The 14,081-nt window shown below is 36.8% G+C and overlaps 1 protein-coding gene across 2 annotated transcripts in view; it reads left to right on the top strand.

Annotated features, from left to right (window-relative positions):
- LOC145277636 (H(+)/Cl(-) exchange transporter 3-like) overlaps window positions 1-12,306 on the top strand; it is an 86,187-nt gene extending 73,881 nt beyond the window's left edge. For both annotated transcript variants that reach the window (XM_080129215.1, XM_080129216.1), the window contains exons 18-20: window positions 47-171; window positions 7,773-7,867; window positions 12,089-12,306. In XM_080129215.1, coding sequence (XP_079985341.1) covers window positions 47-171; window positions 7,773-7,867; window positions 12,089-12,179 — 311 coding nt within the window. In that variant the 3' untranslated portion in view covers window positions 12,180-12,306. The remainder of the gene's footprint in view (window positions 1-46; window positions 172-7,772; window positions 7,868-12,088) is intronic.
- Window positions 12,307-14,081: the final 1,775 nt, after the last annotated feature.

The following is a 14,081-nucleotide window of genomic DNA, read 5'->3' as shown; positions in this document are numbered from 1 at the left end:
GCAACTATACTAATAAACATGTTTTTTCATTTATATCTTTTGTTAGGTAATGCACGCAAATTGCTTGACGGAATTACAAATGAATCGATTGTCTACTTCACATCTCATGTCCCGCCCAATGAAGGTGTGATGACTCCGACTCCACTGAAGCTAAGAAGAATCTTAGACATGGTAACTTACGACAACTTCTTTTATTTACGTTTTCGAGAAACATATTTTCTGAAGAAATTTTTTTGAAAAATTGATTTTTCTCATTAAATTTTTGGAAGTGCTTACCTTGCCCTGAGAACCACACATTGCCCAACTAGCTGCTAGTCAGCAGAAAAAATAATTGCTTATGTCATGCTCAGGGGCTGATTCTAACTCCTCCCCTTTCCATCTTCTCAAATAATTTCATCTCTGACCGAAAATTTTACATTTTGACCTTTGTTAGTGGTCAACATTCAACCACCCAGAAGCTAACTACTACAGATATCTACTAAAAATACTACTAGAGATAACAGCTAGACAGTGTCCATTCAAAGGGGGCTTATCTGCAAATAATCTCAACATTATTTTTCTCAATGTGAACCATGTTTAATAAGGTAGTCATTGTATTTGAAATGAAAGACATCTCTTGGGTAGCCAAACTCCTACCAGAGATATTTTCAATTTTTTATACCCCCCTTTTTCCTTTGGCCAAACATCTATCACCTGCAATGTCTACAATTTGTATGCATCACTAAAACAAGCAGGTGCACAAAGTGATCTAAATTGACATCCTGAACTGTAGCGGTGTTGAGTGAGAAGACAAGAGATGGTTAGTTAATTGTGATTCCACTGTTGAAGATCAACTAATTGTAGACCTGAGATCTCAGTACTCCATCATGGCTGTCACCCATATCCTAAGCTGCCAATGGATATACTTCTGTAGGCAGAGAGGTAGGAAGGATTACATTGCAAATGAATTCTCTGGTTTGGGTAATAAGATGCATGTCTGAACTATTGAAGACATCACTGTAATGAGAGATTCTAATGTCGTTGTAATGAAGAGATTTCAAGTTGAGAGGTTGGTGGAAAATTGCACTCATAGCACAGTTGGCCTGCAACAATGCAGAATGTGCCGAAGATAGCCATTGTAACAAAGACTTCCAACTTCCATTGATCAATTACCTTTATTGGCAACATTTCACAACTATTGGCCAGGATTAAACCAATGATAGCTGGGCAGATGTGCCTCTTGGTTAATATTGAAATTCTCAACACCTCCACAAGAGAAATAGAAATCAAGTACAAAATCAAAACAAGGAACACTACTTTGATCTTTGAAAAAATGTATGATCACGCATGTCTGCATTCACTGCACAGGCTGTGATCATCTCCATTGTTGTGCTGGTACAAAGTTGTTATTCAAGTCAATCACGGTTGCAAAAAAAGAATTCTTCTTCCAAATAAAAAACAAATCTTATTTATAAAACTCACTCTGTCTGTTTGTCTCCATATTTTCAAACTATCTCTTCCGAAACTAAAAATTGCAGAGTGGCGCTAGGAGCCTCAAATGATTGAATTTTTTATGGACTATTCTTTTATGGGTCTTTAGCCAGTTAAAATAGTTTTTAAGGGTCCAAAATGAGTAAAATTTGAGAAAGTTGTTATACATTTTGTACATTCATCTTAGTTTATTTTCAATCAGTTCATATGTGTGTCACGTTGGTACACTGTTAACATCACCAGCTTTGAATGCTACAGTTTTGCTTTCAGTTTCGATTCGAGCTGATGGCACTCAAATACTTTTTTTACTTTTGAAGTCACAACTCTATAATAATATGTACGAAATCTGGACAAATTAAAATATCATATTTAAGCGTAATTTATGACCAGGTAAGGCCGGGCGCTCCCCACCCCCACTAGTTTAATTTAAAAGCAATTAACAAAGGTTTATTTATTTTTTGGAGATTAAAATGGTACTCGTTTTCTTAAGTTGACCTGCAAAATGAGATTTTTGCCTGATCAAGCTGTCCTGAGACGAAATGCACCTACATCGATTTTCTGTTTTTGTTTTCTATTCTCTTTTGTAAAACTTAATTATGTTCTGCAAAAATAAAAACAAAAACAACAGCTCCCACTCTCCTTTCTTTTTCTATCTCTACTACCCAACCCCGTCGGTGGGGCATAAGAATACACCGACTGCCCCCCCCCCCTGCAGAGAGTAAAAACCTCTCAATGGGGCCACCTGTTGGCCATGGGTGGCGACCCGTAATACCTAGGAAAGGGATTCTGGTGGCTGTGTAACTGATACCTAGGGAAAACAAAGGTATCAGTTGCAACACTCCACATTGGCCTCGTACTGGACGGGCGGTTGGACGGCCCAATCCAATCAATCAGCTGGTCACGTCAAGCTCTAAACCTGAAAAAAAAAAAAATCCACTCGCACTCCCCACCTTTTTACAATAAACAGATTTAGAAAGCGGTGGCTGATGGGTCAATCAACTCGCTGGACAAATGGACTTATCACGGCTGAAAAACAAATATTCTTACTAAAAAGAGGCTTTTGAAAAAAAAAAATTTTATTAGTAAAAATGGACGAACTACAGGTGCTTAGGTCCACCAACGAGATGAGTATACCTCCCGTCTATCCCTGTTGCTGTTGGGGCAAATACCCCCCCAACACCTCCCATATAGGGCTCCAGGGTGGGTTGGGGACACGAGAGAAGAAAATTACGAAATACAAAAATGGCCCACTATAAGCCTCAAAAAAGTAATTCAGAAGTTTCTGATCTGACTAGCTCAGACTCAGAAACTGAAATAAACAAACAAACCTTCCCGAGATTTTTTGTAATAGCAAGCTCAGTCAGGTGTCACAATTGTCAACGATACGCGCACCATAAAGATCGATGTACACGACCACCAACTTGCATGAGATACGGAGACAAAGAAACATATACTGATTGTCAAAACGCACCAAAATGCATCAATTGCCATCAAAATCATAGCGCAAACTCAAAGGAATGTGAAAAATGGAAAAAAGAAAAAGAAACTCTCAGAATAAAATATACCAAAAACATAAGTTTCCAAGAAGCCCATAAACTAGCAGAAAACACAAAATACTCTGAGATAACAAAAAGAAATACACAGCCTAACCTTGAACCAAATAATAATACAAAAAAAACAAATCCCTCAAACACCCAAATTGAAGTATTCATGAAATTACTCAACGAAATGAGAAAACTAATAGAAGACTTAAAAAAAACCATGAAACAAACCATCACAGAAAGTAAAGATTTTTTAAAGAATATAACCGAAATAAAACAAAGTCCCCAAACTAAAACTCTACCACAAAAACCTATTAAACTCCAAACAGCATCCTTAGAAACAACCTCTACGACATAAAAAATAAACAGACCCCAAAAGAACCCCATAAGACTGCTACCAATAAAAGCAATATAAACAGATCCCGCTCAACCTCTAGATCAGGACCCCACCACCCACCGCGACCCCATTCGCGATCTGAAACCCGAAACACCCAAGCAAACATCGAAACTATGGACGTAGACATAAAACCAGAAAAAGACAAACCATGGCTCATAAAATACTTCAATGGAACATAAGAGGAACAAAACCCAACTTTGAAGAAATATTACTCCTTATAAAAACTTTCTGTCCTGCTATAATTGCCCTACAAGAAACCCACCTAAAAGAAGATAATACAATTAATATAAAACACTACTGCTCATATAACTACATAAACAAGAATTCAAACATAGCTACAGGAGGATCATCACTACTTATAAACAAAAACATCCTACACAGAGAAATAAATCTAAAAACAAACATGCAAGCTGTTGCAATAACTGCAACATTCCATAAAACAATAACATTCTGTTCACTATACATCCCACCAAGTGAAAGAATAAAAGAAACTGAACTAAATGCCCTAATCCAACAACTACCAAAACCATTCATACTAATGGGGGACCTAAACGGCCACAACGAACTATGGGGTAGTACAAGAAATGACAAACGTGGTAAAATAATCGAAACGCTACTTAACCAAAATTAATTATGCCTACTCAACACCAAAGAAAATACATATCTACACCCAGCAACAGGCACTCTCTCAGCTATTGATTTAGCAATTTGCGACCAAACTCTATTTATGGACTACAACTGGAAAACACGTGATGATACATGCGGAAGCGACCACTACCCAATTATACTAGAAAACAAAAACCCAGAACCAGATAACAAACCCTCCTATTGGAATTTAAAAAAGGCAACCTGGGAAAAATTCCGAAATTCCTGCAAATCTAGATTGATACGAGAAGCAAACACCCAGACTGAGGATCACATAATATATTTCAACAATACACTCCTTTCCATTGCAAAAGAAAACATACCAAAAAGTTCTCCCCCTATAAAAGTCAACAAACCATGGTATAACAAAGAATGCCAGGAAGCAGTGAGAATGCGACGTGCCAAACTAAGAAAATTTAAAAAGAATCCAACTAAGGAAAACGTAGATCAATTTAAAAACAGCAAAAGCAAGAAAAATCATCAAAGAAGCAAAAAGGAACACCTGGAAAAACTTTGTATCAAAAATAAATGAAAACACCAAAATCAAAAAAGTATGGGAGATGGTAAGGAAAATATCTGGGAAAAACAATAAAGACCCAATCAAACACCTTACTTGCAATAACATAAAAATTACTAACAAAGAAAATATTGCAAACAAACTAGCTGAACAATTCTCCATAAACTCCTCATCAAAAAACCAATCAAAGAAATTCCAAACCCTAAAACAGAACGAAGAAAAGAAAAGAATTAACTTCGAATCAAAAAACGAAGAACATTACAACCAACCATTCAACAGAACAGAACTAAAAGAGGCAATCCAAAAATCTCATGATACAGCAGTAGGCCCTGACGAAATTCACTATCAATTTCTAAAAAACCTACCAGAACCATCTCTCAACTACCTTCTACAAATATACAACGACATATGGATGAACAATAACATCCCCAAAAACTGGAAAGAAGCCATAGTAATTCCAATACCTAAGCCAAAAAGAGACCATTCAGATCCAACAAATTACCGACCCATTGCCCTCACCAGCTTCGTATGCAAGACCTTCAAAAGGATGGTCAATGAAAGACTAACATGGTATCTTGAAAGCAAAAACCTGATAACAGAATATCAATCAGGCTTCAGGAAAAATAGAAGCCCCATCGACCACCTTATCAGATTAGAAACATTCATCAGAGAAGATTTTGCCAGAAAAGAACACCTAATGACAATCTTTTTTGACCTAGAAAAAGCATATGACACTACTTGGAAATATGGCATTAAAAAAGACCTATATGAACTTGGATTTAGGGGCAGAATGCCAGAATTCATTTGCAATCTCTTAAATAATAGATACTTCTAATTAAGACTAGGCAACACACTCTCAGCCCAAAAAGAACAAGAAATGGGGGTACCTCAGGGTAGCATCTTATCCGTCACCCTTTTCAATATAAAAATAAATAAAATCATTGAAAACATAAACCCTGGTACTAACTGTGCCCTATACGTGGACGACTTACTCATTTGCTACCGATCAAAATACATAACCACAGCTGAACGAAAACTGCAACTTTGTCTAAATAAAATAAACGAATGGGCAACAGAAAATGGTTTTAAATTTTCAAAAGAAAAAAAAAATGCGTCCATTTCTGTAAACTCCAAAGAACTCACCATGATCCCATCCTTGTGTTGTTCAACGACAGGGATGATATTGTTATCCAAACAATATCATCCCTGTTGTTGAACAACACAAGTACCTGGGCTTCATATACGACAGGAAACTGACCTTCATACCTCACATAAAAAAATCTAAAAACAAAATGTCACAAGGCCTTAAACTGATCAAAGTCCAAGCCCACACTGACTGGGGCGCTGACAAAACCACACTACTTAAACTATACCGTTCCTTAATAAGATCCAAGCTGGATTATGGATGCTTCATATATGGGGCAACCAGAGAATCATATATAAAAGAACTAAACACAATACACTACCAAGGCTTAAGACTGGCTCTTGGAGCCTTCACCACTTCACCAGTGGAAAGCCTATACACAGAGTCTAACGAACCTCCACTGACACTTGGACGAAAAAAACTAGCCCTTCAATACTGCTTAAAACTCTCATCATGTCCATCAAACCCTGCAAACAATTGTGTTTTCCACCCACAACACACAAACTTCTTCAATGGGAGAGAAAATATTATTAAACCATACAGCCTATGTATAAAAGACCTTACAGAAGCCCAAATAGATACCACAGAAATCCAGGTTTCCCTTAAACCAAAATCTCCACCTTGGTTAATTAAACAGCCATCGGTAAATTTAAACCTCAAGAATGTAACAAAATCTTCTAAATCCAACACACATCCACTAACTTATACAAATAACTTCAATAATATATTAGAACAATATCAAAACTGGACACACATCTACACAGATGGCTCCAAAGAACTAAACAAAGCTGAAAGTGCAGCCATATCTAACATTATACTACAAAAACGTCTCCCAGACAACTGCTCAATTTTCAGTGTTGAATCAACAGCCATAGACCTAGCTTTAGACATCATCCAAAAAACCAAGTCAAACAAATACTTAATATTATCTGATTCACTTTCAGTCTTAACGTCATTATATAACAAAAACTTGAACCACCCCTTAATCATAAACCTCCTGGAAAGAATCCCCTCCCTTTCCAAAAACACTGACATCGTATTCTGCTGGATTCCCAGCCACATAGGACTCAAAAGCAACGAAAAAGCTGATACAGCAGCAAAAAAATCTTTAAAAATGAATATCAGCAATACAAAAGTACCTCACACTGATTACAAACCACTAATCAACAAATACATCACTTACAAGTGGCAGGAGTCATGGAATGCCTGCAAGAATAACAAGCTCCAGCAGGTGAACCCCAACCTCGGGAAAAGAACGGAGGGCAGGACCTCTAGCTGGAAGAAGACAAGAAGAGAAGAAACAGTAATGACAAGACTTCAAATAGGACACACCAGGATCACTCACTCGTACCTGTTAAAAGGCGAAGAGGCCCCATTCTGTGTGTCATGTCATGAGCTTTACACGGTGAAACATATCCTGATAGATTGTGTGGATCTTTAGCAGATATGAATGCGGTACTACCGTGAAGGTAGTCTAAAAGATCTTTTTCACGGAGTGAACCCTGGCAATATCCTGAAATTCCTAAGAGAAACAAGATTATATAACAAAATCTTAAACCCTTATAAACAACAAACAAACATAACCAAATAACCACTTCAGAAAAACATAAAACCCAAATAACAAACAAAATACAACCAAACAACCTTTCCAGCAATTCTTTAAACATCTGTTTACAAGTGAACAGATCCAATATTGATAATATTTAAACAAATATGTCATTTTCGATGGGTACTATGCTAATGTTTTATATATAACTTTAAATGAAAGATAAGGAATAAATGAACTTTATTATATCATCAGAACAATGAGTTTTTTCTTAATTTTTCCCCTTAACTTTTCTTTGTTATAATGATATAATAAAGTTATATATAACTTTTATTCATCATCTTTCATTTATTTGTTTGCTCCTCTTAATAGTGTTGAGCTTTTCTTATCTTGATAAGTTTTGCTTTGTTAAAGATTTACTCTTTAATAACGTAATTGTATTTTATAAATATATAAATATGCATTTAAATGGTAATATTTTAAAAACTATTCTGTGTTTCTTTCTTCTTCAGTCACCAATCACCATCACCGATCAATCTACAATGGAAACAGTTGTAGCAATGTTCCGTAAATTAGGACTCAGGCAGACACTTGTCACTCATAATGGGTAAGTTAAAAGGAACAAAATGATGTCTTTTAAATCATTACAATTTAATGAAAATTGTTCCTTATTATTACATTAAATTGAAATGTTGAACACCTAACATTTTATACTGATACTTACAAACAAATAGTGGGTCAAACTTATTAGCTTAGAAATGTAAACCAAAGGTAAAAATGGTTAAAGGTATTGGAAAAACTACTAAGTGGCCAATAAATTAGTGTATGGGAAAAGATGTTGGACTATAATATTCATGGTATTCGTTTTCAGTGTTAATGGAGATAGCAAATTGTATTGTTATGATGAATTTATGCATTTATGACCTGAAAATTTCATCTATGTTGCAGATATTGAAGGTATGAGACTCAAAAAAAAAAAAAAAAGAAAAAAAAAAAAGTCAACTACTGTTATGGACTTGTGTCAGAAGCAAAGATGTGTCATTGAATTCCTCCATGCAGAAAAAATTCAACAGATCAACATTCACTTACGCCTACTGATGCAGTTGATGTCAGCACAGTTAAGAGATGGGTTCATTGATTCCAGAGTGGTGAAAGAGATATGAGTGACAAAGTGCACTTCAGGCTTTTACGACCGAGGCATGAAAAGAGACTGGTATGTTTAGTTTCATAGAATTACACAGAATCAGCATTACACTGCTATTAACAGAGACCAGGTCATTACAGGAATGGTCCAATCTCTGTTGATTTTGGGGGCCCGAGGACCACTGTAGAATCTTATGAGCACTGAATGTTACATACTGAAGACCGAAAGTTGGCTTTCTTTTAACCATGTTATATTGATAATGTACTCCACATCAACCAAAGTCAATAAGCTCCTCTCTAGGTGTATTCTCAATGAAAGTTTGACTCTATTGTATGTGGTTGAACACACAAAATGAAATACACATGGCATGCTATAAAAAACAAAAACAAAAAGAAACTTTCTGAATAATTATATTCTTACACAGAAATAAATAATTTTCAAAATATATGATTATTAAGTTAGAAAACAGACTTTGCAGTCACTTGCCATCTTTTCTCATTCAAAATATAACAACTAACTTCCGGTGTGTCTGCTACCGGAAGCGGTGACAAGGCAAATCAGTTCCTTCACTTTTATTGTTCTTCAGTATTTCTGTTAAGTGATTTATTCAAATAACAATAAAAGGATATTATTGAAAAATATACAATAAAAATTGTTTTCAATAATTCTTCTTATTTAAAAAAAAATTTAAAAAAAAAAAACCCAACTAATTTCCGATGACTGCATAGCGAAGGCCCACAGCCCACTCGGGAACGCTGATCATGCAGTGATAATGGTTGAAATCGCCCTAAACTCTAGACCCAAAACTGAAGAGCCAGTGCTCAAAACAACGAGATATTATAATAAGGCTGACTGGGAAGCCATCAGGGAACTAATTAGAGATGCTCCATGGAAAAATATTTTCTCTCTCCCTGCTGAACAGTGTGCAAACGAGACCACTGACTGGTTCAAAACTGCAATCGAAGCGCATGTTCCCATGCGGAAATTTTATAGTAAGCCCCACTCTCCCCAATGGTTTACGTCGACTTGTGCAACTGCCATTACTCAAAAGCAGCATGCATACCGTAGGTTTAACCGACATAAGTCCAGTTCAAACAGACTGAAGTATATAGAAGCTAGAAATAACGTTAAGAAAGAAATAGCGACAGCTAAGAGAGAATTTACGGAAACCACTAAAAAGCGCATCGAAGCACAAAAACTAGGAACTCGAGACTTCTGGAAAATCTACAACAGTGTAGTAAATAATGGGCAATCGACAATTCCCCCACTAACCAACAATCACGAGGTTGTCTCCTCAGCAACCGACAAGGCTAACATGCTTGCCAGTCGGTTTGCCTCAAACTCCACACTGGACCCTTCCAACCACCCCCTACCTGACTTTCCTATGCGGACAGACGCCACACTAGACGATCTGAAAACCACCCCTGCTCAGGTGCATGCTATCATAAAAAACCTTGACACCTCAAAAGCATGTGGACCCGATCTTATCCCAGCTGTGCTATTAAAAAAGTGCTCAGCCGAAGTAGCTCCAGTTCTCTCCAAACTCTACAACAAATGTCTTAATGAAGCTTGCTTTCCGGGCTGTTGGAAAACTGCTTCTGTTGTACCAGTATTCAAGAATTCTGGTGAAAGGACAGACCCATCAAATTATCGCCCCATTAGCCTCCTTCCACTTTTTGCCAAAATATTTGAGACCATAATTAACCACGCTCTAATCCATCATCTTACAGATGCTAAACTACTGACTGACAAACAATATGGATTTAGACAAGCCCGTTCCACAGCAGACATCCTCACCGTGATCTCTGAACGTATATACCAATCACTGGACAAAGCGGGGGAAGGCAGAGCGGTAGCTCTAGATATATCTAAGGCTTTTGACAGGGTATGGCATGAGGGTCTCCTCAGTAAAATCAGATCATACGGTATCACTGGTAGAATACTTAACATAATTAAATCCTTCTTAGATAAGAGAAAAATCCAGGTAGTCCTCGACGGTCGCACATCTAAACAATATGATATAAATGCGGGAGTGCCCCAGGGTTCTATCCTTGGACCTCTATTGTTCCTGATATTCATAAATGACCTCCCCGACAACATTGCCTCTGAGATGGGTATATATGCTGATGACACTACACTCTATGGCAGACACGACAGGAAGACGAATGAACACATTTCTAAAGAAATGGCAGAAACACTAGAGGAAGACCTCCAATCTGTAGTGGAATGGGGACAAAAGTGGTTGGTCGCGTTCAATGCTGCCAAGACTAAACTAGTTTCATTCAATAATTACAAGAAACCCTCTCTACCACCAATAGCAATGGCCAACGACTCTTTATCTGAGAGTCCATCTTTCAAACTCCTTGGCCTAACGTTCACAGGAAACATGAGTTGGAACAATTACATTGAAGGCATTGCCAGGGCCGCTGCAAGAAAGGTGGGCTCTCTCTACCGTGCTAGAAAACTACTAACACCCGAAAGTGTCCTGTACCTCTATAAGGCCACCATTCGCCCATGTATGGAGTATTGCTGCCACATCTGGGCTGGTGCATCTGCTACTAGTCTCTCGCTCCTTGACAAGGTTCAAAAGAGAGTCGCAAATCTGATAGGCCCTGAACTGGCATCTAAGCTTCAGCCTCTGTCCCATCGACGAAATGTTGCATCCCTCTGCCTGTTCTACAAGTATTTTAGTGGTGAATGCTCTGATGAACTGCAATCACTTGTGCCCCCACGACGCGAGCACCCTCGACAAACCCGACAGGCTACTAGATCCCACCCCCACACTGTAGAGGTCCCTAGATGTAAAAGATCTTTTTACTCCAATAGTTTCTTCCCCAGAACCGCAAGACTCTGGAATTCCATTCCAGGTCCCTGCTTCCCCAACAGTACTGACGTGCAGAAGTTCAAGTGTAACGTGAACCGACACCTTGCTGCCCAAATCCCTACATAGTACCCCAGTAGTTGTTGCCCCTGATAGTAGCCCCCTACACCAAAGTGGCAATTTGCCTTGTTTGGGGTGAAAATGTAATAAAAAAAAAAAAAAAAAAAAAAAATAATTCTTAATTAAAATTTTAAAATGTACTTTTAATATAAAAACACATTTAAAAATTTAATTAAAAATTGTTGAAATTTTTTTTTTAAATAAAACTAATGTATAAAAAGTGTTTTCAATAGTTCTTAAAAAAAATAAAACTAATTTTAATAATTCTTAATTAAAATAAGATTGAAAAAAACTTTTCAATGATTATCAAATTAAAAGAAAGAATAATCAGAAAAATGTAATAATAATAAAAAAAAGAGTACATGCAGAGATATAGGCCTTACAGAAAAAAAAAGCAAAGGAACTGATTTACCTTTTCATTCTTTCTGATAGCAGACACACCAGAAGTTAGGAAGTACGTTAGCTGACTATTTCCGAAGTTAGAATTAGATCTAAAGTTGGATAAAAAGTTTAGGAATGGAAGCTTTTTTATGGAAATGAACAAAACGCATTCAAAAGTGTTGGCTTGATATATGACGCGTATATGTATTGTTATTTATTAATAGTCAATATTTGTTATTAATGCCATGAAATAATTTTCTTTGCCTTTCCTTTTTTTAAAACCTCCTTCATTTTCGTTTTTAAATTGTTTCTGTGATAATAAAAAGCAAATATAAATTTTCTGTTTCTATTGTCTTCCTTAGGCGACTTCTGGGTATCATCACAAAGAAGGATGTCCTCAGACATATTGCACTGTTGGAGCACCATGATCCAGATGCAATTTTGTTCAATTAAAACTGTTGTTTGTTAAAACAAAGAAAAACCCTTGTAGACTTCAATTGGCAACATTCCCGAACTTCTACCACTGTTTCTGTTATAAAAAAAAAAAAAAAAAAAAAAAAAAAAAAAAAGGCACAGTGAATTCTGGCATCTGTCATCGTTGCACTCCTTCTGAATCTAATCTTTATTCAACGTTTCTTGTTGGCTAATCATGTTTCTGGAAATGTGTAGATGCAGCGGCCGAGAAAGAAAATTGCCACTGTTCAAGTTTTATTTAAAATCTGAAGCTAATCCTTACTTCACATGTAAATTATAAAGATAATTGTTTCGTAAGGAAAGTTTGTTTCATTCAAAAACAGTTTTTTTGTATTGAAACATGAAATCCATCTTTTGAAGATTTCCATCCCCAACCATCAATTGTCTAGGAATAATGGTTCAATGCGCATGGTCAATTACAAACTTCACACCTTCAAGAATTGACAATTAATCAATACTTGGCAATCCACTGAATCATTTCAAAATTGTCAGTCAGCTCCATGGAAAGTTGGAATAATTTATTTCTTCAGTCCGTATAAAATCATTGTTATAAATATCATTGACAAGACTCGGATACATTCTAAGAACTCAGCGATTTTCTTTCTAGGCCACTGTGTCTATACATTACCGTTTCTTTCAATTCCTGCCAACATCTTTTCCACTCATCCCAATTCTTATAACAAATGCTCATAAAGTGTTTTATTGCTAAACAAATTTTGTTTAGCTTTGACTTTTTTTTACCGAACAGAGTCAACTTAATCAGACAATATATGCTCTCTTTTGCTTCCTCAAAAAAAGAGACGGTGCTAGTCTTTCTCTACTCTTATCATTACTTTCACAGTAGGTACTCAACGGAGTTCAAATCTCTGGTTTCTCGCCCATAACACAATCACAGCAAAAACTCGTCTAACTACAACCATTACAAAGAACTGTCCTTTCTTCCTCGGTGTACGTGGAACCAAACAGAACTTCTCATCTGTGAAACAAAATACCATGAGGCAGCATCCTAGCTGACAACATGATTGGGTTGAAAATGCCTGTCCTCTTAATCAAATCCTGTCAATCACACTCATAGTTTCTAATCCTCTCATGGTTTTGTTCATCATTCAACAGAGAATCTCCTTGACCTTTATCCTTGAGTGACCTTTGAACCATGGTAAGCAATCCTCTACCTATATAAAAGCTAGGTACCGGCCAATGATGGAGTACTGTTGCCACATCTGGGCTGGAGCTGCTAGAAGCAGCTTATCCTGCCTTGACAGAGTTCAAAATAGACTTCATAGCTTAGTGAGGGATGCCCTTTTCTCTTCCTTGCAACCTCTTTCTCACAGAAGAGACGTTGTGAGCCTGTCTCTGCTTTATCGTTATATCCATGGCAGATGGTCGTCTAAGCTTCAATCTATGCCCCAGTTCTTCCATGAAGGCGTTAATATCCTCTTACCTACAGTGGCTGGTATACCTAAATGGTCCCCGATCTGATACTGATCAGTCTAAACACATTGTTTAACTTCAATGATCTAACAAGAAATGGTGTGTCAACGTGATTACTTAGGGAAGGTATGAACCCACATTTTCTCCAGCGATAAGTAAAACAATTTCTTTCTTTTTATTTTTACTCATTTTCACACCAAACATGATAAATTGACACTGAGACATAAGAGACTACTGTGAACTAGAGACCATACCTAAGTAGGGAGTTGAGCAGTGAGATGTCTGTTCACATTATATTTGAATTTCAACATGTAAGTACAGTCGGGGAGGCAGGATACAAAGATTGAAGACTTTCTGAACCCTGTTTAATAGAGAAAGATATAGGATACCATCAGATGTGAATATTTTTCTAGCACAGTAAGAGAGCTTTCTTGTGTTCAACTGTATATA

The sequence above is a fragment of the Euprymna scolopes genome, chromosome 6 (genome assembly GCF_053919585.1).
Source record: "Euprymna scolopes isolate OS-2025 chromosome 6, ASM5391958v1, whole genome shotgun sequence".
NCBI lineage: Eukaryota > Metazoa > Mollusca > Cephalopoda > Sepiida > Sepiolidae > Euprymna > Euprymna scolopes.
Note: the sequence above shows the minus strand (reverse complement) of the source record. Positions and strands in the feature narration are given on the sequence as shown.